This window comes from Candoia aspera, chromosome 4 (genome assembly GCF_035149785.1).
Source record: "Candoia aspera isolate rCanAsp1 chromosome 4, rCanAsp1.hap2, whole genome shotgun sequence".
NCBI classification, from domain to species: Eukaryota; Metazoa; Chordata; class Lepidosauria; order Squamata; family Boidae; genus Candoia; species Candoia aspera.
In genome coordinates this window covers 30,692,636-30,719,998 of record NC_086156.1, presented here as the reverse complement: position 1 = coordinate 30,719,998, position 27,363 = coordinate 30,692,636, and the positions used below count along the sequence as shown (strand labels likewise).

At 41.3% G+C, this 27,363-nt stretch overlaps 1 protein-coding gene across 2 annotated transcripts in view; it reads right to left on the bottom strand.

Annotated features, from left to right (window-relative positions):
- AHR (aryl hydrocarbon receptor) overlaps nucleotides 1-27,027 on the bottom strand; it is a 58,025-nt gene extending 30,998 nt beyond the window's left edge. Inside the window, exons 1-2 of one of the 2 annotated variants that reach the window (XM_063303730.1) lie at nucleotides 26,441-27,027; nucleotides 18,766-18,953 (exon numbers count right to left, since the gene is read on the bottom strand). In XM_063303730.1, the coding sequence (XP_063159800.1) occupies nucleotides 18,766-18,953; nucleotides 26,441-26,496 (244 nt within the window). In that variant the 5' untranslated portion in view covers nucleotides 26,497-27,027. The remainder of the gene's footprint in view (nucleotides 1-18,765; nucleotides 18,954-26,440) is intronic. The other variant, XM_063303729.1, reaches the window with a different exon arrangement.
- Nucleotides 27,028-27,363: the final 336 nt, after the last annotated feature.

The following is a 27,363-nucleotide window of genomic DNA, read 5'->3' as shown; positions in this document are numbered from 1 at the left end:
TGCAGAGAATTCCAAAAATATGAGATTGAACCCCTGACTATGAAGGAGGTTGATAGCCAATACCAAAGTGAATTAGATAGATAGATAGATAGATAGATAGATAGATAGATAGATAGATAGATAGATAGATAGATAGATAGATAGATAGAAAGGAGAGGCCCAACTGGGAGCAGATGAACTTGGGCTAGCCCTAAAGGACCAGCTCCCAAACATTGTCCTCATTATTTAAAACTGCTGTATTTCTGCCAGACCTCATCCAATCTGCATCTAATTTTAACTACCACCTAACTCGGACTGACTTGACTGTGTCACAAATTTAATGATGCTGGCAGACAGATCAGAGCAACAGCATTTTCAGAGAAATAACGGAGGGACACCTTCACTCAAAATATATCTGGTCTTAGTTTAATGAGTTGTAAGTCACCACAGAAAATTTTGATTGAAAGATTGTAACTCTCTAAAAGACAGCAAGTAAACTTTTTAAAAACTTCTTGGGAAAGATTTTAGGCTCCCCAAGTCTCTTTTCTCCCTGAAAATGTTCCTCACATTCAGCTTAGCCCTAGGAAATACAGCATTCTGGAAACAAAATAAATATTAGGTAGAAATCTTGGCATCATCAAACAAGTTTTGGATTTGCTCCTAAGTAATTGTGTATCAAAATATACTAGTCTTCTAAGATACAGATCAAAGTTGGTACTATAGGGAAAAGTACAACATTGTTATAATTGCAAGTGGAGCTCAAATAATTTTAAGGGTACAATTTAATCTTAACAGAAAATCATTATCATCCCCCCCCCCAAATCATAAATTAAATAAAAATCCTGGCCTGGAAGTGAAGAACTGGAAAATTCCCTTTAGTGTGCATTTAAGAACAAAGATTACTTAATCAAAAATGTGCTGTAAATACACACTTGCAGATAATCACAGACAGCTGACTATACAAATAATCCCCCCAAGTGATGTGAAACTGAGTAATACCGAGCAATTTTGCAGCATACATTCACTTTAACACAAAAGAGAAGTGGCTAGAATTCTATAATGCATTTCAAATAAGGACTACTTTCTTTTAGTGAATCTTAAATATGTTCTTTCTAAAAGGAAGGAGGTAACACATAGTTCAACATTCTTTTTGTATGCAAAATGTACAGCTGAAAAAGATTTCTGTCTAAAATGGGAAAACTAGTGGAAGTCTGTGTATGGACCACTAGTCCAGCAGACTTCTAATTCTGGAATGCCTAATAAAACAAAACCATTAGCATAGAAGCACACTAGTTAAATATGATCTTAAAAGATCACAGGAACTATTGCATTGTAACCCACATCATTCAGGCAGGATGATTTCTTCTTCCTTCCTAGAGCAATCCGTTCAGCCTTTAGCAAAAGATTTCTAGCTCAGAGAACCTCTTCAATGTACAGAATGTGAGTTGAGCTCTTTATAAGGGAAGGAGAATGTAATGGTTGCCCAGCCCAAATACTCAGACTCACAAGAGGTTGCTAAATGAAATCTGATTTATTAAGGAACTTAGGACAAATACAGAGAAAGCTGAGAATGACAGAAAGCGCGCCAAATACAAACTTAAACCCTCCGTTGCACACGTAACCCCGCCTCCCTCCCAGCAGAGCCGCCCGTCCCAGGTGCTGGCAACTGTCAGATCTTCTAGCCTGGGAAAGTAACCTTGAACACAGGAGATAACCCAAATACATTCCAAACTCACAGCCAAGAGATAAACCCCTCCCAACAGGAACCATCCTCCCGTCAAAGATGAAACACGCATCCAGCTAATGACATGCGAAACATTACGATGTATCAAACACATTGAAACGGCGAACATGACATACCGCCTCCCCAAAAACAACCTTAAGGACCCGGTTTAGAGGGGTAGGTAGAATGGAAGCGGGCAACCAGGGTAGGCGAAGCCACATCATAAGCTGCGACCCATTCCGGATGAGGGAAATGCTTCCAACGAACTAAATACTGTAGAGTATTGCGAAGGCGTCTAGAATCTAAAATTTCTTTAACTTCAAAGTGTTGTTGACCGTCAATCATGATGGGGGTTGGAGGTGGAGGCTGATCATGCCATCGGTCAGAACGAATACTTGGTTTGAGCAAGCTGCAATGAAAAACAGGATGTAAGCGTTTAAGGTTATGTGGCAAATCAAGCTTAAAAGTCACAGGGTTAATTTGAGCGGTAATGGGGAAAGGACCCACAAACTTAGGTGCCAACTTCTTTGAAGGTTGCGAGGACTTAATGAACTTAGTTGATAAATAGACCAGGTCACCGACTTGAAAAGCAGGATGAGGGGCACGTTTCTGTTCAGCATAGTGTTTGTAATCCGATTGTGCGTCAGCCAATGCCTGTTGAATCATCGGCCAGGACTCTGCTAGTTGTGTGGACCAATCCCCTGGCGAGGTCGGTCCGACAGAGGGTTGCGGTAGATCTGGGATGGGCACAAACTCCTTGCCATGTGCAATACGGAATGGGGTTTGACCGGTGCTTTGATGAACGACATTGTTGTAGGCAACTTCAGCAAAAGGGAGGAGGTCCACCCAGTTGTCCTGCTGATAATTTACAAAAGCTCGAAGGTATTGCTCCAGCGTTGAGTTTAAAGCCTCTGTGGCCCCGTCCGTCTGTGGATGCCACGCTGTGGACAGGGCTTGCTTAGTTCCCAAAAGTTTGAGGAACGCGCGCCAGAACTGCGAGGTGAACTGTGTGCCCCTGTCCGAAATCAAGCGTGATGGACATCCGTGTAGCCGGTACACGTGTACTAAGAAAAGGCGGGCCAACTGTTGTGCGGAAGGAACTGACACGCATGGGATGAAATGGGCTTGTTTTGAGAAATAGTCTTTGACAACCCAAATCACTGTTTTGTGCTGGCTGGGTGGTAACTCTACAATAAAGTCCATGGAAATCTCATCCCAAGGGCAAGCTGGGCTAGCCACAGGTTGCAGGAGTCCCTGAGGTTTACCTCCCTTGCGCTTTGACATAGCACAGACCGAACAGGAGGCGATATACTCCTTTACATCTTTGCGCAAGGTGGGCCACCAGAACTGCCGCCGGACAAGGTGCAAAGTTTTTACGAAACCAAAGTGTCCCGCCACCTTGTCATCATGTGCATGGAGCAACACGTCTTTTCGCAACTTCTCAGGGACATAGAGACGGTTAGATTTCCAAGCAAAACCTCGGTCAAATGTAACATTGTCTTTGTTTGCGAGTAACCAAGTATCAGTTTTTAACTCCTTTAGAAACTTTTGTTGCAACTGGGAAGGAATTGACAAAGCGCTTGGCGGTCCGGAGTCCGCAGCGGCTGGCTGCTGCGCCCGTGTTTGGCTACGCGTCACAGCCTGCATACCCAGTTGTGGCGTTGTCCACAGAGTGCTGACCACTTCGGGCGCTGCGCAAGAGTCCTGGGGTTGCCGTGACAACGTGTCGGCCAGGAAATTATTTTTCCCCGGAATAAACTTCAATTGAAAATTAAATCGATTGAAGAACTGAGCCCAACGGACTTGTTTCGGGCTCAATTTGCGGGGGGTGCTGAGGGCTTCTAAGTTCTTATGGTCAGTCCACACCTCGAAAGGGTGATTCGCCCCCTCTAATAAATGTCGCCAAGATTCCAAAGCAGCTTTTACTGCGAATGCCTCCTTCTCCCACACATGCCAACACCTCTCTGTCTCCGAGAATTTGCGGGACAGGTAGGCACATGGTTTTAGGCACCCTGCCCCATCAGCTTGCATCAATAATGCCCCAATGGAATAATCAGAGGCATCAGCCTGAACCACAAAAGGTTTGGAGGGGTCAGGGTGTTGTAAGATTGGCTCTTTGGTAAAAGACGCCTTTAACTGCTCGAACGCCGCCTGACAGGCCGGCGTCCATCGCAGCAGCGCCCCTGGATTCTTTACTCTTCGCGTATCCCCCATTCCTTTGGTTCGAAGTAATTCCGTTAGTGGCAAGGCAATTTCAGCAAACCCCCTTATGAATAATCTGTAGTAATTACTGAACCCCAGGAAACTTTGAAGTTGCCTGCGGATGCGGGGTCTTTCTCAATCCACGACAGCCTGGACCTTGGCAGGATTCATTTCAATACCCTTATCTGAAATTCTATACCCCAAATAATCAATTTGTGTCTGGTGAAAGGCACATTTGGACAGTTTGGCATACAATTCAGCTTTCCTGAGCTTGCAAAGCACTTGTTTAACCAAGGATACATGTTCCTCCATAGTTTCAGTATAAATCAATACCTCATCCAAATACACCAATACCCCTTTAAACAGATGTTCATGGAGTACCTCATGGATCAATTACATAAACACCCCAGGGGGCCCAGCCAGCCCAAAAGGCAAAACCTTATACTGGAATGCACCCAATGGGCAATTGAATGCCGTTTTCCACTCATCACCCTCCTTGATTCTTACACGGTAATAGGCTTCTCTCAAGTCAAGTTTGGAGAAGATTTTTCCTTTGGCCAGATGAGACAACATGTCTTTGATCAAAGGCAAAGGATATTTATTGGAAATTGAGACTGCATTTAGCCCCCGGAAATCGGTACAGAGTCTTAATGTCCCATCCTTCTTTGGGCGAAAGAGGACCGGTGCCCCCACCGGCGGGTTGGCTGGCTCGATAAACCCACGAGCCAAGTTTTTGTCCACAAAGTCCCTAAGCAAAGTTAATTCCTTTTGCGTCATGGAGTAGATTTTTGGCTTAGGTAATTGGGTGTTGGGCACCAGCTCAATGGCACAGTCCGTTTTCCGATGAGGGGGCAGTTGATCTGCTTCCTTTTCTCCAAACACATCAGCAAACATCTGGTAGTCCACCGGCAGGCCCTCCAGAGGAGGGGCCGGGCAATGCGGAGTCGCAGCTGCCGCTACCCCCACCACCTCCTCTGGGGAATCCCTCCCCTCCGGTGCTTGATAGAATCCATCCTTAAAGGTGATAGTCCGATAAACCCAGTTTATTTGGGGATTTTGCTGGACCAACCAGGGCACTCCCAAAACCACCAGGGGACCCCCCACCGGAGCCACCACAAATGACAACCCCTCCCGGTGGCTGCCCAACTGTAAAGCCATTAGCCCCGTGAAATGGGTGACCGATTTGCCACCTGCCATGGACCCATCCAACTGCGTAAAGGCAATGGGTCGTTGCAAGGGAAATGTGGGTAGCTCCAGTGCCACTACCACATCGGGGTGCATCAAACACCTGGAACACCCCGAATCAATCATGGCCCACACTTCTATGGTCTTGGATCGGGAGCCCAACTTTAACTTCACTGTGAGAATGTGGTAACTGCCACTCACCGATGTAGACTTGCGCCCTTCTTCCACCACCTGCCCTGCGGCGCCCTTTAAAGCAGGTGGCTGCCGTTTCCCGCCGGCTGCAATAATTCCGGTTCCCCCTCGTCTTCGTAGAACGGCATGCTGTCTCCCTCACTTTCGGCCACCGCTGCTTTCATTTTCCTCGGCAGGGAAGGGGACTTCGTCGTCGACTTCCCGGGTCGTTCCTCACCCTTTGCCTTCGGGCATGCCGCCACTCGATGTCCCTCTTTGCCACATCACAGATACTGCCCCTTCGCATACCGCCTCTCTCTCTCCTCTTCCCAGGATCTTTGCCCGGGTCGTCCCCCGGTACTCAGCGGGCGACTAGGTTTCACCTCTCGCCCCGACTTCGCAGTTCTCCGCTGGGCAAATACCTCGTGTGCATGTTCAGCTCTCCCAGCAAGCTGGATCCACTCGTACAAAGTGTACGGGTCGTCCCGTCCTAAGGACCAGCGCAGCACTTCGGTATTCAGGCCATCCTTGAACAGTTCGATGATGGTGGCTTGAGACCAGTCGTCCACCTTTCCTGCCAGCACCTTGAACTCCAGCGCGTAATCAGCCACCGATCTCGACCCTTGCTTGAGGTCCTTCAGGGCACACTTCGCCCTCTCCTTCACCAAGGGATCCTCAAAGTGCTGCCTTAGAGCCCAGAGGAACTCGTTGAATTTCTCCAGTTCAGGCGCTTCCGACTGGCACATCTGTACATACCAGTCTGCCGCCCTCCCTTTCAGCTTGGTAGCAATGGTGATGATCTTCGCTTTTTCCGAACGAAAAAGCGACCCCCACTCCTCCATGTATGCCTTGGCATTTGTTAGGAAGAATGAGAGTTTGGCCGGATCCCCATCGAATTTGACGGGGAAGTCCCTCAACCCGCCCGACAGGCTGCGCCCTCCTACTGAGGGTTCGGTGGGTTCAACTTCTCTGGCCGGCCGCCGCTCGGGAGCGGGTGGCGGCCTTACAGGCGGCGACGCTACTTCCATTCGGACAGCCTGGTCCCCTTCCCACGGACGTGCCGCCCTTCTCTGCTCCGGGGACTGCCCATGGGATGAAGGAGTCGAATGCCGTTGGCTTGACCCCTCCCGTGTTTCCTTCAACGAACTCAGGTCCAGACTCATCTGTTTCAGGATCGTTTCCAATGAGTCCATTTTCGACTCTAACACTCGGATACGGTCTGGAGTAGGAGAACCCTCTTTCGGCGGCACCTGGATCACCGTAGGGGACAACGGGTACCTCTGCCTCCAGGATGGGCCTCCCACCACCGAGACGTCCCCCCAAGTTTCATCCCAGGTGACCAGTTCGCCCGGGGTGGTTACGGTGGTTTCCGGTGCGGTTTTCATGCCTCCTGCTTCGCCCTCCGACCCAGAACTTGCCTCTTCTAGGATCGCTGAGAGCTCCCCCAGTTGGGGAGGTCTGTCGGGGCGCATCACAGTCGAGTCCGGCTCCCCTTCACTCGACTCCTCGCTTTCCAGTAGCATGATGTCAGGTTCAGTCATCGCTAGCACTCTCCCTCACAGGGTTGGACAAACTTGCCTTCTCCTGGAAAGGGGCCAGCGGAATTTTGAGTTTTAAGATTCTCAGCTTTATGTAATGGTTGCCCAGCCCAAATACTCAGACTCACAAGAGGTTGCTAAATGAAATCTGATTTATTAAGGAACTTAGGACAAATACAGAGAAAGCTGAGAATGACAGAAAGCGCGCCAAATACAAACTTAAACCCTCCGTTGCACACGTAACCCCGCCTCCCTCCCAGCAGAGCCGCCCATCCCAGGTGCTGGCAACTGTCAGATCTTCTAGCCTGGGAAAGTAACCTTGAACACAGGAGATAACCCAAATACATTCCAAACTCACAGCCAAGAGATAAACCCCTCCCAACAGGAACCATCCTCCCATCAAAGATGAAACACGCATCCAGCTAATGACATGCGAAACGTTACGATGTATCAAACACATTGAAACGGCGAACATGACAGAGAACAACGTTTGGTTACATCCTGCCTTGACTACTGCGACACATTCTATTGGGACTACACTTGAAAAGTACTCAGAAGTTGCAAGTGGTGCAGAACAAAGCAGCTGTCCTGCTAAATAGTGCAAAATACAGAGATTATATGATGCCTATATTGAAAGATCTACCTTGATCACAAATTGTTTACCAGACCCATGCTGTACATTCAATCAGGGATCTTTCATTTTATAAAGCATTCACAAAATAAAGTCATTGACACAAAAGTAAGGTCCCAGCCTCTTTTGATGTATTTATTTATTAGCTTTAGAGGCTGCCCAAGTAATGAGACTCCCATGTTGAAACTGCTTCACAGGATTCGATTGTGTGCAGTTTAATGAGATGAGAATGAACTGTTACAGTTAAAATCACTTATTATAAGGATATCTGAGGGACTGTCCTTGGCCTGAATTGGCTTACAAATTACAATTTTTTTTGAAGCTGTCCCTGCACTCTGGAATACATAATGGAATTACTCCTTTGTAAATTTGTGGGTTTTTTTAAAAGAATCATTTAATGTATTAATGTGTCATGAGTACTGATGGTGAGCAGGAGGGGGCCCCTGTCCAGGGGGGAAAACGTGTGCATAGTTTAGAGACTTTGAACTTTCGTTCAAAGAAACTCAGAGCAGACCCGCCTTGAGTTTTGGGTTTATCTATGTGGGTTTCCCATGCTCTTTCAGTTTGGCAGGATTTTCTATCTACTAGAGCAGTTCAATAAACAATAGAGACCTAGTCACTGTCTCAATGTGGTTCTTCGCTCTAAGTTAGGACAAATGTGTTGTTTCAATTTGCCTATTTTTTTTTTAATAAATATCTGTACTGCGGTCAAGTTTTGGCTTTTTTGTTGCTTTTTTGTTTTTAGGTAAGTTACTGACTTGCTTAGAAGCCTTGAGATACAGTTAACATATCTGAAAATTAATTCATTAATGAGTTCTACATGATCAGAATTCTATCTAAAACATTATATGTTTTTTTTGGCAAACTAGAGAACAGTTAAATGCGCTCCCTTCAAGTAACGTATGTTCACGTAAAATTATTACATTTATATCCTGTTTGGATAATGATAGAATTAGTCTATCTAACTGAACTATATGCTACAATTAAAAAAAGACAAGATATTTTACAAATGAATGTTATTTTTTACTGCAATCTGTTTACCAAGTTTATTCTATATATATTTTTAAGTTCTGTAATAGCTTATTTTTGAACGATCTACCAAAAATCTTAACTGAACATTTGTTGGACAGTTATTTTTACTTTATTTTTGGCACAGATGTCCTTTAAAAGCTGTAATGATATGGTATATTCCAACTTAGCAGGTGTTCTTTAGTTGACAGCAATAAATTATTAATATACATAAAATACATTTTTCATTTTGTTCTTTTAAGAAGATCAGTTTTCAAATTTACCCTGAATTCTAAGTTTAAATAAAAATGAAGATATCTCTTCTTACCTTAAGAAGTAAATTGTATTAAATTTAATTTTTAACTAGATATAAAGAACTTCAATCTATTTAAAGTACAAATACAAGGAAAGTGAGCTAACAATTTTTTTATTTTAAAATATAAATCAAATTTTAAGTGTTTAACTACATAAAACATGAATATAACTCAAATATATAATCCTGAATTTACTATACTCTCCATATTAGTCTATCTAACTGAACTATATGCTACAATTAAAAAAAGACAAGGTATTTTACAAATGAATGTTATTTTTTACTGCAATCTGTTTACCAAGTTTATTCTATATATATTTTTAAGTTCTGTAATAGCTTATTTTTGAACGATCTACCAAAAATCTTAACTGAACATTTGTTGGACAGTTATTTTTACTTTATTTTTGGCACAGATGTCCTTTAAAAGCTGTAATGATATGGTATATTCCAACTTAGCAGGTGTTCTTTAGTTGACAGCAATAAATTATTAATATACATAAAATACATTTTTCATTTTGTTCTTTTAAGAAGATCAGTTTTCAAATTTACCCTGAATTCTAAGTTTAAATAAAAATGAAGATATCTCTTCTTACCTTAAGAAGTAAATTGTATTAAATTTAATTTTTAACTAGATATAAAGAACTTCAATCTATTTAAAGTACAAATACAAGGAAAGTGAGCTAACAATTTTTTTATTTTAAAATATAAATCAAATTTTAAGTGTTTAACTACATAAAACATGAATATAACTCAAATATATAATCCTGAATTTACTATACTCTCCATATTTGCTAATACAAATGGAAATGGGAGATAACAGACTGTCTTTTAAAGTATCAAGACAGAGTAGGTCAACCAGAAGATAATTTGAGGTGGTAGAGTTAATTGTTTGAGGAGAAATCTGGATACAAATACAAGGAATAGAGGAGAGGAATAGAAAGTGGGGATAATAGTGAAAGGAACACATTCCTATAATCCTAAAGATGTAAAGAATAAGTGTACCATCTTCTGATTAAAACCAAATTGTAGTAGCTGCTGTATAGGAGGTCTTATTGGGGAATATTGTAATGAACTTCCTATACTTGTTGGTAAGATAGGCAAGTATGGAAAATGCAAATAGTATGTCAAATAAATGAAAGGATAAATGTTGTTGCTGGGGACATGTCACAACATGCAGGATATTCATGTTAATAACTATTCTTTTATCATGATAGTCCCTCCCTCCTCCCCCTTTTTTTGTCTTTTCTAATATACCTTTTGAATGGGCTTTTCAAGTAACTACTAGAATTCTATACTAGAATAGGTTTAAGCAACAATTAAAAAGACCATAGCTGCTAAAAGAAAAGAAAAGAAAAGAACAGGAAAGAAAACTCCATCGTGCCAGAACAGGCATAGATAACCATATAAACCAATTGATAAAAGACAATTTTGGTTTGTTTATACAGCAAACATTTTTTCCCTGAATGGCTGAGAAATATATTTCACTGGCTTGGCTCAACCACTTTAAATGACTAGCAGTTCATAGATGACACAGTGAAAGAATAGCTAACACCTCAAGTAGCACCATCAAGTAGCAGCCAATGCTGCGCAAACGGCATTGAGCAGACAGGAAAAAGGAATCCATTAAAATCTAGAGAGAAGGGGGATTGGTTTTGATCTGATGGAAATCTAAAGCAGCCAATTTCTTGGTCTCCCTGTAACTAACAATGGCATGTCTCTGGTTTCACAGGATGGGTATGCCCTGATCTCCCCATCTCATGCAGATTTCAGAGATGAAGTGTTTTAATGCTGAAACTGCTGCCCCAAAGGCATGCACATTCCCCATCCTCAGTTCTGAGAATCAAGCAGAAATGGTGGTTATCTGTTGACTTGTAATCATTATACAATCTGCTTTAGCTGAGTGTAATTAATGTTACTGATGTCCTTGTCTAGGCACCCAGGTGTGACGCTATTCATGCCATGTTGTTGTTGTTTATTTGTTTAGTCGCTTCCGACTCTTCGTGACTTCATGGACCAGCCCATGCCAGAGCTTCCTGTCGGTCGTCAACACCCCCAGCTCCCCCAGGGACGAATCCATCACCTCTAGAATATCATCCATCCATCTTGCCCTTGGTTGGCCCCTCTTCCTTTTGCCCTCCACTCTCCCTAGCATCAGCATCTTCTCCAGGGTGTCCTGTCTTCTCATGATGTGGCCAAAGTATTTCAGTTTTGCCTTTAATATCATTCCCTCCAGTGAGCAGTCTGGCTTTATTTCTTGGAAGATGGACTGGTTTGATCTTCTTGCAGTCCAAGGCACTCTCAGAATTCTCCTCCAGCACCACAGTTCAGAAGCATCTATCTTCCTTCTCTCAGCCTTCCTTATGGTCCAGCTCTTGCAACCATATGTTACTACAGGGAACACCATTGCTTTAACTATGCGGGCCTTTGTTGTCAGTGTGATGTCTCTGCTCTTAACTATTTTATCGAGATGGGTAATTGCTCTTCTCCCAAGTATTAAGCGTCTTCTGATTTCCTGACTGCAGTCAGCATCTGCAGTAATCTTCGCACCTAGGAATACAAAGTCTTTCACTGCTTCTACATTTTCTCCCTCTATTTGCCAGTTATCAATCAAGCTGGTTGCCATCATCTTGGTTTTTTTGAGGTTTAGCTGCAAGCCAGCTTTTGCACTTTCTTCTTTCACCTTCATCATAAGGCTCCTCAGTTCCTCTTCGCTTTCAGCCATCAAAGTGGTATCATCTGCATATCTGAGATTGTTAATGTTTCTTCCAGCGAGTTTAACTCCAGCCTTGGATTCCCCAAGCCCAGCATGTCGCATGATGTGTTCTGCGTACAAGTTGAATAGGTAGGGTGAGAGTATACAGCCCTGCTGTACTCCTTTCCCAATCTTAAACCAGTCCGTTGTTCCGTGGTCTGTTCTTACTGTTGTTACTAGGTCGTTATACAGATTCTTCAGGAGGCATACAAGATGACTTGGTATCCCCATACCACTAAGAACTTGCCACAAGTTGTTATGGTCCACACAGTCAAAGGCTTTAGAATAGTCAATAAAACAGAAATAGATGTTTTTCTGAAACTCCCTGGCTTTTTCCATTATCCAGCGGATATTGGCAATTTGGTCCCTAGTTCCTCTGCCTTTTCTAAACCCAGCTTGTACAGCTGGCAATTCTCGCTCCATGAATTGCTGAAGTCTACCTTGCAGGATCTTGAGCATTACCTTACTGGCATGTGAAATGAGTGCCACTGTTCGATAGTTTGAACATTCTTTAGTGTTTCCCTGTTTTGGTATGGGGATGTAAGTTGATTTTTTCCCCAGTCTGATGGCCATTCTTGTGTTTTCCAAATCTGCTGGCAAATAGCATGCATTACCTTGACAGCATCACCTCGCAAGATTTTGAACAGTTCAGCTGGGATGCCGTCGTCTCCTGCTGCCTTGTTATTAGCAATTCCTCTTAAGGCCCGTTCAACCTCACTCTTCAGGATGTCTGGCTCTAGCTCACTGACCACACCGTCAAAGCTATCCCCAATATTGTTATCCTTCCTATACAGGTCTTCTGTATATTCTTGCCACCTTTTCTTGATCTCTTCTTCTTCTGTTAGGTCCTTGCCATCTTTGTTTCGGATCATACCCATTTTGGCCTGGAATTTACCGCCAATGTTTCTAATTTTCTGGAAGAGGTCTCTTGTCCTTCCTATTCTATTGTCTTCTTCCACTTCCACACATTGCTTGTTTAAAAATAATTCCTGATCTCTTCTGGCTAACCTCTGGAATTTTGCATTTAATTGTGCATATCTCCCCCTATCACTGTTGCCTTTCGCTTTCCTTCTGTCTTGGGCTACTTCTAGTGTCTCAGCAGACAGCCATTTTGCCTTCTTGGTTTTCTCTTTCTTTGGGATGTATTTTGCCACCTCCTGAACAATGTTGCGAACTTCTGTCCATAGTTCTTCCGGGACCCTATCTACTAAGTCCAGTCCCTTAAATAGATTCTTCATGTCCACTGCATATTCCTTAGGAATATTAGTGAGCTCATATCTAGCTGATCTGTGGGTCTTCCCTAATCTCTTGAGTCTGATCCTAAATTGTGCAATAAGAAGTTCGTGATCGGAACTACAGTCAGCTCCAGGTCTTGTTTTTACCGACTGTATAGATGTCTGCCACCTTTGGCTGCAAAGGACGTAGTCCATCTGATTTCGGTGTTGTCCATCTGGTGAAGTCCATGTATAAAGCCGTCTCTTAGGTTGTTGGAAGAGAGTGTTTGTTATGCAGAGTGAGTTGTCTTGGCAAAATTCTATCAGCCTATGTCCTGCTTCGTTTTGTTCTCCCAGGCCATGCTTACCTGTAATTCCAGGTGTCATTTGACTGCCCACCTTAGCATTCCAGTCTCCCATGATGAAAATAACATCTCTTTTAGGCGTGTTGTCCAGTAGGTGCTTCAGATCTCCTAGAACTGCTCTACTTCAGCTTCTTCAGCATTTGTGGTTGGGGCGTATATTTGGATCACTGTGATGTTAGATGGCTTGCCCTGAATTCGAATTGAGATCATTCTGTCGTTTTTTGGATTGTATCCAAGCACTGCTTTAGTCACTTTACTATTAATTATGAAGGCTACTCCATTTCTTCTGTGGTCCTCTTGTCCACAGTAGTAGATCTGGTGGTCATTTGATGTGAAGTGGCCCATTCCAGTCCATTTCAGTTCACTGACACCCAAAATGTCTATTTTTAATCTTGACATCTCATCGATAACCACATCCAATTTGCCCTGGCTCATAGATCTTATGTAGTATTATGTAAACGGATGTTTGGAAATGTTTCCATTGCTGTAATTTGCCAAAGTTTGTCAAACTAGCTGTTAATAGTTAAACCATTCAAATCTCATACCAGTATCTGGCAATAACCAGATTATAATCCAAACAGCTATAAACAGGTCCTGTTTGTTTTATTATAAATTTGTAATAAACCTGGCTATGGCAGTTTGTACTTGCTGAGTAGTGCTATATAACAGTTAATTAATTATTAAGTACATTAACTAATCATCACATAATGTGAAAGGGCTACTTAGCTGCTTATTATTATAAAAGGAACTACTTTAAAAGAGTAAATAGGGCGAAATGAGATATGATACTCATTCTGCAATGTTCAACACAAAGATTCCTCAATAACTGTATTTTTCTTCCATCTTGATCTTTGTTTTAATATAGCAACTGAACTAACAGGATAAGACAAGTTTAACCTCTGTTTTTAGTACATTTGTATGCCTATCCTTAGCTTTAGGAAATCTGATATAATTAAGCATCAAATTAAAAGGCAAACACACAGTTCACAAAAAAGTACATATCTGTTTACTTAACATTTTAAATCCATCTCATTTCTCAAAAGCTCCATACAGCTTGATGAAAAATCTACAGCAAACTAGTATTTTTATATCTTTATTTATTGCAAAACATACACTTCTGTTCCTATCCTTATCTTTTACATGCAAATTTCTTGTCTTGGCAGCTTTTAGCAGCGTTGCTGAGGCTAAAACAGCATAGCAAATTAAGGTAATGCCAAAAAAATCAGTTTCTAATCAAAGCTGCCACAGAGAAAAATTCCATTCCATACCTACTGCAAAATACTATATTGACATAGACAAAGGAAGTATCCAGCCCACTGTTCAAGTTCAGTGGAACCTCTCAAGATTGTAAATCTCCAGTTTTTTCCTGTCCTAATTTAGTGAAAAATTACATTACTATTAAATTGGCCTCTAAGCAACACTGAATTTAACTGCACTACTAGGATACTTTCGTTGTATTAAAACAGCACAGGAAACAACCTGATCAATTTCTCCTTCACTAGGCTTGTAAATTTCTGTGATCTCTTTCATGCTGAGCATACCTTCCCTAAATTCAATTTCTCTCAGTTGATGCCAGTTCTACATCCTAGAAGTACCACAACATCCTCTGGAGCAGTGTTTCTCAACCTCAGCAACTTTAAGAGGTGTGGACTTTGACTCCCAGAATTCCCCAGCCAGCCATGCTGGGGGAGAATTCTGGGAGTCAAAGTCCACATCTTTTTTTTGCTGAGGTTGAGAAATACTGCTCTGGAGGTTCCAACACAGCAATATGAAAGAAATCAGTCTCTTTCAGCTGTTCCTCTTCCTTCCCTCTCATTTTTTCTCCAAAGACAAACGCTATTTCACACAGCTATACCACTCAGTACCTTAACCTACTCCTTTTCTTTCATTTTCTAAGAAGGTTCCAAGTTAATGAATTAACTGATATTTTGTAAGATCTGTTTCAACAAAATTCATGTTCTGAAAATACTTCAACTTCATCTCTACTGTCTTCTTGTATCTTCTAAGGGCATTTCCTTTTCTACACTAAGCATTCCCAATTATATTTGGTTGGCTTTCTAAATTTTCGCCAAGAAAAATGCTAGTTCGGATATTTTCTACTTATGAAACAGAACCAGGATTGCTCCAGGAAGCTGCTTCTGAAGCACACATTTTGCTAGATTCTCCTCAGGCACTCATGTCCCAGAAGGCTTGTTCCTTGAACACAGAGCAATATTCTGCAAATATATTTAAAAATATGTGTCAAGTATTATACCATCAGAAATCTGATTTTCCTATGAACAATAGCTGAATCTTAATGTATATTGGCACTCTACACTACTGTTTAATTTTTCCAGACCAGCAAAATGTTGAAAAAAATATTCCATTTTCCATCTAGCCCTCTGTCCATTAGTATGGTAACTTTCTGAAAACTGAAATGAATAGGACCAATAGGAACAAAAGCCTGCAAACGTAAGATCAAGTCTGAAATTGGGCCAGATGAGAGACAGAGAAAAAAAAATCTTGATGTATCCCTACAGAAAAGGCAGTGGCCAATAGCTTAGAACGTAGCTGAGGGCACCTTCCAAAGGTCCTTTCCTCTCTCCTCTCCACTGGTCACATGATTCAGAGTGGAGCATACACAGCCCACTCCATACTTCCAAGTGCACACAAACGCACACAGATGCTTCATGAGGTTAAGAGCAGCAATACACTCCCATCATTCACAGGTATTTCATTTTGTTACACATAACAAAATACAGATGATTCCTATGGTCACTGTTGGTAAAAGACTGGAAAGAAGAATTCCAGAAACCATGCTCAGCATGTCCTGCCTGACCTAGTTTAAATTTTACTTGTTTGTACAAACATAGAGATATATAGAGAGTGAAAATTCAGTATTACTAAGTATCAGAGAATATTCCTTGTAAACTTGCTTCCTTCAACTGAATGATTAATACTTGAATCTCAAGAATAGCAAATATTTTAACATTGCCATTTGACCACTTTATAAAACAGATTGCTTAAGGTGTGCTCATTTCATAATAAGCTCTCCCAAGTAAGCCTGATCTTGTGCTAGATTAACCAACTTCCTAACTGGATTGTTTAAATCTAGAAAAAGGCAAGTGTTTTCTTTGGGGAAGAAAAATCTATTGTTTCAGATAAAGCTTGGGTTTCCTCTTAAATGTGATCATATGATTACAGGTTTATATTTTAACTTTCCTCAGGAATTCACACACCCCTCATTTGTATCCTGTTATTCATTTAGCATTTCCCTTTTACTTCAACAAACTGTTAACAAAAGCATATTGACTAAATCCACAAAGCTGACGAGAACATTCATTTCTACATTTACAAGATATGTTATGATTGAACACTAGTGCTTATATACTAGAACCTGCTCCATTTACAAAACTGTATTTCTCTTTCTTTTCACTAATTGTGCTCTCTTTCATGCAACTCCATGATTAGCTATAGCAAAGGAGGCCAACAAGGAAAAGAGGCACATACATGGCTGCCAGCTGACCACAACTTCTTAACCTTACTGGTTATTGCCTCCGTAAAAAGCTATTACTATACTGCAGGCTACAGAAGCCTGGCATGCTATGAACAGATGAAGTTATATCTGCATGGGGTGGGGATGTACTCAGAAGAAAGGTGAGCAGACAGCACTACATCATACAGTTGTGGCTTTGTTCTGATGCCCAAAATCAGCTCATAGATATTTCTAACTTCTCGTCCATTATAAGCCCTGAAGACTTTATACAGTAGGAATGCAAAATGTATGTTGGTGTATGAGGTGTATAGGCCATGCCTGGATCTAGACTAAAGTATTCTTAGAATAGACTCACTGGTATCAGTGGCACAAGTAGGACTGGAGCCATCCATTATTTTAATATATCCTTATACCTCTCTATATTTTTCTCTTCTTCCAAACTGGACTGTGAAAATAAAAATCTGAAACTCATACTTGGTGCCCTGCTTATCAGCAACCCTTCCATTTTTCTTTGCTCATCATCTCAGAGGTGGAGGGCTTGTCCAATATAGCTCAAGTGCAGCAAAATGGATCCTAATTTGTTCCCAATGTATGAATACATACAGAAAGCTCAACCCGCTCTTCTTCTTTGCTTCATAGACTCACAGAACAGCCTGATAAATAGGCTTACATGAGCAAAGAAAAAATGCAAAGAGGCAAAAATACAGGCAAACTGAAATAGCACTAAGGCTTTGTCTGCACAACCTCACTGTTCTGCTGGTGTCTAGCCATCTTTCAAAACTGCAAGCCTACTTATGAGCTAGCAGGTACGTTTACAAGCACTCTTGAGATAAAAAGGAAAATAGGAGTGAAGGAGTTTGCCTGTGGTCCAGACAGGGGCATTCCAGGACCAACCTGAAGTAGCCAATAAACACTAAACTGATCCTGCCATCTACTAATCACCCAACAGTTCTCCTGGCAGAATAGCTGGCAAAGTGTGTCAGATTTTAACACATCTTGAAACTGATATCCATTGCTCTCTGCTGGAGGGAGAAAAACAGCACTTTAGCATAAGAACAGTTACGGGTGACTTAAGGTATCTCACACATGGAAAGGGGACCAGAGAGAAAGCATCATGTGGATGCATAGAGGAAAAGATGTAGCTAAGGCACATATGTGCTGCGATGAGGTGCAAGTGGAGAAAGGTCCTTGGAAGGAAAACTTCCTAAGCAGTGAGAAGAAATTAACAAGATGAGAAAGCTCAGCATTTTACACCTACCCAACTCTCCTCTACTGTAAATCATATTCTACTCAACCCAATTCTCCAAGAATTACCAAAAGCTAAAGTCTGAAGATACCAAGTTAATTTAGCATGCACGTTCTGCCTTAGACTCTTGTTTTTATTAGGATCGACATATCGACATTTTTATTAGCAAGAGCCTATTCAAGCAAGTTCCACTGTTAATGCTCTTGAACTCACAAGATCAAAATTGAACAAAGCCATAGATTCATTTCTCTGCCTATACTTTTGGAAAGGTATCCATACTTACTTTCCTGTATATTTCTTAAAAATATGCACTGAGTCTGTTCTCCTGGAAACTGTGGGGAGTGGGGATGGAGGAGGGCCAGAAACATCTTTTCCAGCCCAAACCTGCAGTGGCTCCTGACAAGGATTCTCAAATCTAATCAAGTAATGAATTATTATTTCAGAATTGCCTGCAATATTGTTTTCACAGGGGAGATTATGTATATGGTCTATGATAGCCATTCTGTTGCCCTATCACTACTAGATATTTAATTCACTAGCAGCGAGAGACTATATACTTCCTTTCTAGTCTCTTGCATTCCATAGGACATTTTTAGCAACAGTACAATTACAAATGTTGCATACACAACTCCTCAGTCAAGCTTTCACTTTACTCTCTAACTATCAGAAACAAAGGATTGTTTAAAATTATGTAAGTGGCCTTAATTAATAAATATATAGGGAAAGTAAATGATACCAGATACTAGGATGCTAGAAGCGCATCAATACATTGCCAAACATTTATTAATTATTGCTTAAAAGAACTGCAACTCACAAAAGGAGCACAACTTTCATTTTTAAAAAATTCACAACCATACTTCCTTTCAGTTCTCAGCTTTAAAAAAGATGAGGAAAAAAAGAGGACTTAAGTTAACAGAATACTAATATTACAGTTAGTCAGAAAAATAAGCTCAAATTCCTTACCATCAAAGAAACTTTTGGCTCTCAGGTAACTCACACTGAGTCTAAGCACAGACAGTTTATCCAGTTTGGCAATAACATCCTGAGGGAATGGCAGAAGACCAGCCAGACGATCCAACTCCGCATTCAGTCGATCTCTATGCCTTTTCGATGGGTTTGACTTCACTCCTTCAGGAGGGGAAGGCTTTAATCTGCCATAATAATAGGATATAGTGAGATCACATTTTAAAACACATTCGTATTTCCACTGATAATGAGTATCATTCACAAATATCCCAAAATAATGTATACATTTCCTTAGTGGTCCTGTGAGTTCCACTGAAATACGTATCTCCCACACAGATTTTTCTTTTCAAAGGTGGGTCTTCTATTAAAATGAAAGCTGTAAGAAGAGATGAAGCAGGGGGAGGGAGAGGAAGAGTTGGAAGGTATTCTGATCACACTTCTGGGTTTAAAATGATAATATCCTGCAATTATCCTATAAGTATATATTGTCTATAACTAACAAAGAAACTTTATATTTAAGACTTCATACCATTTTTTAAAAAATGGTACACATTATTATTACTGATGGTGATGGACTATAATCCACTATGCTGGTCCAGTACAGCTTGGTAGATTGATATTTTTCAATTGCCCAGTCTAGACTCAGAGTGATTGGTCCAAAGTTATCGAGCTGGCCTCTGTGCCAAAGGGAGGGCTTCAACCTGGGGTTCTCTGCTCCTAATCGAGCACCTTACCCACCATACCATACTAGATTATGCCAATTTTATAATTATATGTGTGCCATCTCAAATGGCACACATATAATTATAAAATTGATATGCTACACTTCCAGAAATCTTCAGGATAGCTCATACAGTTATAAATACACATTATAAAAAACAAACAGTCATATAACTGTTACATGCAATCAGAGCTATAACATTTAAAGCCCTAGACTAGAGAATAAAAATATATTCACCAGGAACTGAAAATACATGTATATAATATGGTATAATCAAGAAGGCTCAGTTGCCACCCACGACAGATAGCACTGTCATGCAGAAACTATTGGAACCTTAAAACAGCAGGCTTAGTTGCTTTTATTTATTTATTCAATTTATATAGCCACCCATTGTAAACCTGTGACTCTGGTGGCTAAGAATCATAAAAACAGTTAAACAATTAAAACAGTAGAAAAAGAAATTAAATACATTTTTAGGGGAAGATGGGCGGTGATAGAAATTGGAATAATAAAATAAATAAATTTTATGCATATGTCTCTATGCAATTGAAACATTTTTCATTTGCAGCTGCACAGTTGAGTCTACAGAATTACACAGTTGCATAAATAGTTTGTGAAACAGGTAATATGCACATAGTTGCTTTTCAAACATCCACCCACACAACAAGGTTAGTGTGTGAATTGGGTCATGGAACCAGTAGTTGCAATTCCTCCTGCTTTGTTGAAAACATACTATGTGGCACAAATAAATTTAAACAAATGTGTATTGTGTCCACTGCAGAAACTTTTAATTCATCTACCTACTGAGTTCTAGATCAGGTATACTCTGTCCCAGATAAAATTTAAGTATTTCATCAGAAATGACTTCTACAATAGCTACAGGTTCTTCTGCCTACAAAAACTTAATTGTAAAACTCAAGCAGATATCCAGATATTGGGCTTTTAAAAGAGTGAATCATAAAATGGTGCAGGGCCCCTTGAGTGTTCTCTGTAAATTGAAGACTGTAGTCATGATCACAAAACCAAAACCAAACCAGTCATTGCTTTCAAATAGTCTTCTCCAACTTGGCACCTTCCAAAAATTTTGGGACTATTACTTCTGTACCATGTTATTGCTATTAGTTCTTTCTGAGTATTATAGTAAGCAGTATTTTTTTATATTATTCAAGTTTATGTTTATTTATGTAGATATTACAAAATTAAATTTCAAGGTTTTAAGATATCTGTTTCCTATGTGCCTTGTGATAGGAAAGAAAGAACTTCCATTTCATTTAGCCATTCAGCACAGCATAAAACTTACAGGTAGTCCTCACTTAATGACCACTCATTCAGCAACCATTCAAAGTTACAATGGTGAACAAGGGAGACTTACAACCAGTCCTCTAATTTACAGCCATCACAGTGCCTCGGTGGTCATGTGATCACATGTGACCTTCACTGCCAGATTCCCACAAGCAAAGTCAATGGGGAAGCCAGCAGGAAGTCACAAGTCACAGACACGTGAGAACCTTACTTAACAACCCATGGTGATTCATTTAACGACAGCAACCAGAAGTGCCAGAACTGCCATCCTAAGTTGGCACAGTCATGTGATTTTTTGATTTACGACTGTGCTGCTTAGTAACGGAGTTTCCAGTTCCAATTACTGTCATTAAGTGAGGACTACCTCACTTAGGTAGTCATTTTGCACAAGATAATATTCTTAATCATATCTGAACCCCTTTCAGTTGGGTTTGAGACCTGGGTATAGTGCTGAGATGGCAATAATTGCACTAGTGAATGATCTCTGGCAGGATCAGCATGGTAGTAATGCATACCTTCGGGCTCTTCTTGATCTCTCAGTGGCTTTCAATACCACAGATCATGAAATCCTTCTGGATTGGCTTAGGGATTTGAGACCAAAGACCACAGTGTTGTAGTAGTTTTCCTCCTTCCTCTGAAGTCAGTTCTAATTGGTGTTGGTGGATAGGAGAGGTCAAATCCTGAGCCCACTCTTTGAGGAATACTCTCAGAGGAATACTCTCTCTCCAGTCCTATTTAACAACTATATGCAGCTGCTGGATGGGGTCATCCTGTTGTAATTGCATGTGGGAATGACCTTGGGAGACAGGAGGGAAAGTCACAGACTGGACAACCAGCATGTAAAAGATATCTCAGCCCACATAAGGAGAGAGGGTGTGGGAAACATTTTAAAAGGGACCCTCCCTAGTTTTCAGGAAACTAAAAGTGAGGGACTGGAGGGGTACTTTCAGGCTTGCAAGATTCTGTTAATGTAACCTTACAACAAAGATAGAGCTAGTACTCCTGGTTTGTTTATTTATTTGTGCTTCTTGTCTGGACTACCTCCCAGGGCTAACTCCTGTGCAGGGAATTAGGTATCATCATTATGCTGATGACATCCTTAAGCTTATGCTGCCTTGAGACCCTGAAGGCAAGGTAGGATATAAATCAAAAGAATAATAAATATATACTATACATAAACAAAGATGTCCCTTAAAGGGAAAAAAAAGAAACTTAAAGAAACAAATTAAACAACAGCTAACTATGAAGAAAAATATAGAGACACATTAAGATCAATTCTTTCCCTTTAAATTATTGTTTCACAAAGTAAACATTTAAATACTCCACTGTTGTAGATTGTTGTCTTAAAATAACCATGTTAAGTGTGTTTATGAACATCAATATGGGAATGAAGAAGGAACCATATAACATTTCCAAATCTTCGTCAAGGAAATGTGCCAAAAATGACAGCTTGGGCAGAAAATAAAGGACCTGTTAAGAGCAGAATTTCCAGATCTAGCCTGCTTCAATTAGAATGATCAAATTAGAAAAGGAGAAAATTAAAAATAAGCTTCCTGACTATCACAGATTCTCATGCATCATCCAATCATATCACCTTCTGAAGCCTTTGTCATCTTGGATACTAGGTTACTGCAGACAACAAATCTAGTAAGCCAATTATAGTTCCTTGATCGCAGCCCATCAGCAAGTCTCACTGCCTTCTGAATGATATGTGGTTTATCAGAACTGTAGAAGCTGGCACCTTTCTTAGGCAAAGCTAAAAGGTACCAAATAGCTTCTCTCCTCTTGCATACGATATACGGTCAGAGAGGTAAAGTGATGCCTTACACCCTAAAAGTGTTTCATATTCCTGTACAGAACAAATTTGGCCCATACTATTTCGATTGTAGGTCTGAAAATGTCATCTTCAAAGAAAAGATACAAAAGGAATTCATTGTAAACTCAAACTGTACTTCACATCCCTAACAGAAGCAAAAACACAAACCAGAGGTTTTACGATTTTTCTCAATGATTCCCTGCTAATATGCCAATGAATATTAGCAGGGAATATGCTAATGAATATTCCCTGCCAATGAATATGCTAATCAATATGCTAATGGAGAAACAAAGCAGCATATACACAAATTACAGTTCAAATGTGTATAGAAAGCTGTTACGTGCTACTTAACTATATGGGCTGCTTTGTTTCTTATGTACTATACTACGTGAGACAGATTAAAAAACAGAAAAAGAACCAGACAAGACTGCATCAGCTCTCCCTAGTCAAACATACTTTACTATTCCAGTAACAGAGGGAGGAAAAAGCCCAAATAATACTTACTTAGGCATCATAAATCAAAACATTTTCTTGTAAGATTAATGTATACCAGACAACTTTAAAAAGGGGGTAGCAATCCACATCCAAATTTTTATTTACACAAACACACACACACACAACTCAAACAGTATTCAGTGGGACTTATTCCCAGGTAAATTTTCATAAGAGTTACCTGGGAATAAAGCAATCTACTTTAGAATACTAAAGATTTTAAAATATACAGCTGAATTTCAGTTCAAGGAAGTAAATACAAAAATTAAGCTAGAAATCTCTATTGCTATCACTCTCTACTGTTCTTTAGTCACTTTGTAATATACTTTTCTACAGTTTGGGGGAGGGGATGGTTTGCATAAAACTTCCAGATGCTTCAAAAACAATCACATCAATTTTTAATAGCTTAAGGATGCAAAAAGGTTGTTGGCAGGAAGGGGAGGGAAAATCATTTATCCTTTCTTTTGAACTGTTTATATGTCTATATAGCATGGGTGGCATATAGTGGTCTATCTGCAATAATAAAGTCAGAAGTAGAGATTCCCTGTCAATTTTAATCCTGCAAAAAGGAAAGAGTTTGTTGAATTGCCTCCTTATGTCAAAGTCAGTTCAAAGCCCACTTGCTTGGCTTGGCTGCAAATATACTTATTCATTTCAGGAATCTATTGCAAATAAAACTCTAGAAGTTTTCAAAAGTTTCTCATTATTCATATGCAGAACTGACGAACTAGCAAAAAAGGCAACTTTCTAGTTACTATCTTAAGATAACTATGTTATGCTAGGAAATAACTGAACAAGTTAACATTTTAAAATCTAGTTGACTACCAGTGAGTCCATTATTGTTTACAGAACAAACCATATAACTTAATAGTAAATATTGCATAACCAACAACTGTCACCTCTGAAGTAAACTTTGAGAATGTAGTTATTCATTTTATGGGTATGTGCTACTTTTATACAGAGCCCAGAAACCAACATATAATACATCTCCCCTCCTAAGACAGCTTAATAAGTGTAGATACTCATACTGCAAAATTTGCAGTATTCTAATCAACCTATTTTGAGCATTAACAATACATAGCATATGGATTTTCTCACTAGGAAGGAAAATTGAACTATGACAAACATTTTGGTCTTAGTGTATTCACACCAACACTTTAAGAATACTCTCATTCTACCAGAAAGTATACAGTTGCATTTTTGCCAATTATTCCAATGCATTTGTCCAATGGGATAATCAGCACAATTATAATAAGAACCAATTCTGACAGGAAAACTCACAACTAAAACATATAAATCAGAGTCCTGTAACAATTATAGGTGCAATCCACTGTGAAACTGGCAATTTGGCATGCACCTCTAACCATTCCACTCAATCTTTTTTGATACTCTTTGGGAAATATCACTGAACTCAATGCAGTTATTTTTTGCTGCTGAATTAATATTTCATCTGCAATCTTACTTAGACAGTAAACACTTTAGTAATTAAAGATCACACCCAAAAAAGTAGTCATATGTGACATTATTTAACTTAAAATAATCGTAGCACTCAAACCTAAATCACAAATCAAGTAAGACACGAAGTTAATTTTACTCATTTCAGTGAAGTATTCTATTTTTTTTAGAATTTACACTTCCATTAACATTTTTTTTAAAAAATCCCAATGCCATCATCTATCTATCTAGTTAATTTTGCCTTAAGTGATTTTTCAATGTGCTGTGACATGTAACACCTAGAACATCTAAGATTTCATAAAACAACTCTTAAAACCTGATGCAAGTATTGCAGAAGGAGGCAGTCTGGTATAGTGGTTAGGCAGCAGGCTATCAACAGGGAGAATGAGCTGCCTTAGGCACAAAGCCAACAGGGTGACCTTGGGCCAGTCATTCTCTCTCAGCCCTAGGAAGCAGGCAATGGCAAACCACTTCTGAAATCCTGCCAAGAAAACTGCAGGGGCTTGTCCAGGCAGTTGCCAGAAGTCGCCACTGACTCAGGGGCATAGAAAGAAAGAAAGAATTGCAGATCTTAAAACAGCCAAAAAAGAAATTTATAGATTTGCTTCATTACACCTTTCTTTCATTCTGATTTCAATACTAACACATTGTACAAATATAAAAAGTCTCCCAGTACACTTGTATTTTGCCACAAAATACTTTGAAAGGCAGACAGAAAAGAATTAAAACTGCATCCACCTTAAAAACCAAACCTTCAATCTGATACAGAAAGAATAATAATCTTCAGACCAGAGAGAAACCCCCTGCAGTATAGTTAGATTACAGCCTGCACAAACTGGCTTTCTGCACATGTACACTAAACTGTAGTCCTAGAATACTCTCTGCACTACTGCAATCTGTTAGATAACAGAAGTCAGGGCCCACAGCCAACTTTAGCAAAAAGCTACATTAAAAGCCACAGACTTTCAGTACAGTAATAATTTAAATACCAAAAATTGCAATACCTAAAATTCTTGATTAGAAAATCCAGCCACATGAATTTAAAAGACTGTCTTCATCCTTTCCCACCCCTTAGGCTTCTTCTGACCTTAATCAGCCCGCTGGCTTTAATAGAGCCATATAAAATCAGGGCTCCAAATCAAGGCCTGAATTGTACTTATTCTCAGTCGGGCAACCGATACCATACCAGGACTAAGTTTAGGTCCATATACTTTTAAGGAACCTCTGTGCATGTTTCAAGTGTTTCCCTTCACCTACCGATCTAAACAGCAACGCCCGATCCTCAACACTCCTTTCTTTAAAAAATATTAATCAGTGTTCTATGACTTAAAAGCAAACTTTTTATACAGCCCGAAAACAGAGTCTCTCACTAATTATTTACAAACATCCCAGGAGTTACTAGAAGCGACTGCGAGAAGGAAGGAGGGGAAAGATGAACAGAGATTGCGCAAATCTCTTATTCAGGCCACCGAAAACCCTTCCCGAGTAGGGTCGCTTGCTTTTAAAAAGCACGGCCCGGGTTGTTCTTGGTTTAAAAGATGGAAGTAGGAGCGCACAGAGGAATGAGGCCTGCAACCCTGAATTCTCCTTGTCTCCTTAAAAAAAGCAAAAAACAAAGCCCTTCAAAAGGAATGAGAAATAAAGTAAAATACAAAGCTGCGAGTAAGGGAGGAACTCTTAAAGAGGGGATGAGAGCGACCCGAGGCACTTCAAGGGACATCGAAGAGGGGCAGAAGTGTCACTTCGGAAAGGAGGGGCGAGGCCAGAGCTTCGAAGCGAAGTGCGAGAGCCCAGATGCACGGCGAAGAAATGCCAAGCGCTGCGCCCGGCCACCCCCTGCCTCAAGACTTCCTTCCTTCAGCGCCCAGGCAAAACATTCCCCTTACATCTTCTGCACGGGTTTCCGCCGCTTGCGGCTGGCATAGGTGACATTGGGGTTCATCCTGCCGCCCACGCCACAGCTCCTCTTCGGCCACCAGGGCTTCCTGCAGAGAGTTTGAGTTTTCACTCCCGGCGGCAAACGGGAAAGCAAGAAAGCGAGGGCTCCGGGCAACTGTGCCAGACAGCGACAGCTTCGAGGGGGCTTTTTCGGCGAAACGAGCCGCGGCTCCACCCGTCGCTGGCCCGGCCCTGCGTGTGATTCCTTCCCGAGCCGCGCAGACCCCCGTCTCCTCCCGCGACACGGAGTCCCCCGAGAGGCGGCCGACTAAGGAAGGCGAGAGACGAGCAGAAAGGCGGAGGGCAGAGCCAGGTGCTCAGCGCCGGCAGCACCCTCTCCTCGTTGTTGTTGTTGTCGCCGTCGCCTTCCTCCTCCGAGCGGGTGAGTGCCTCTGGGCAGCCGCAGGGCGGGGTCTCCGAAACAGGTGCGGAGGCGGCTGCCGACCGGCCGACTGACTCTCGCCTCCCCTTCTCGTCAGGAGCAAAGTGGCCGAGGCGGCTGCCACGGCTGGAAGCGAAACCTCCCTTCCCCTCCGCAAACCTCGCTTCGCCGCTGTCGTCAGCAGCGGCGTCCTTCGAGGAGCCAGCGGGCCTGGTTACGTTTCGTGTTTTCTCCTCCCACCGCCGAGCTCTAGCTTGCTTCGTGGGCTGCAACAGCTCGCAGCCGCGGGCTCCAAGTCAGGCAGCGACCCAGCGGGCGGCCGGCCCTTTGCTCTCCCCGGGGCCCGGCCCACAGCCCACCGAAGAGGCCCCAGTGCGGCTCGGGCAGCGGAAGGGAGCCGAGGCCCCGCCAGGATCGGAAGCCAGGCGGAGAAAGCAAGGGGCGAAGCAGCAGCCTGAAGCGACGGCGAAAGACAAAAGCGGGTAGCGG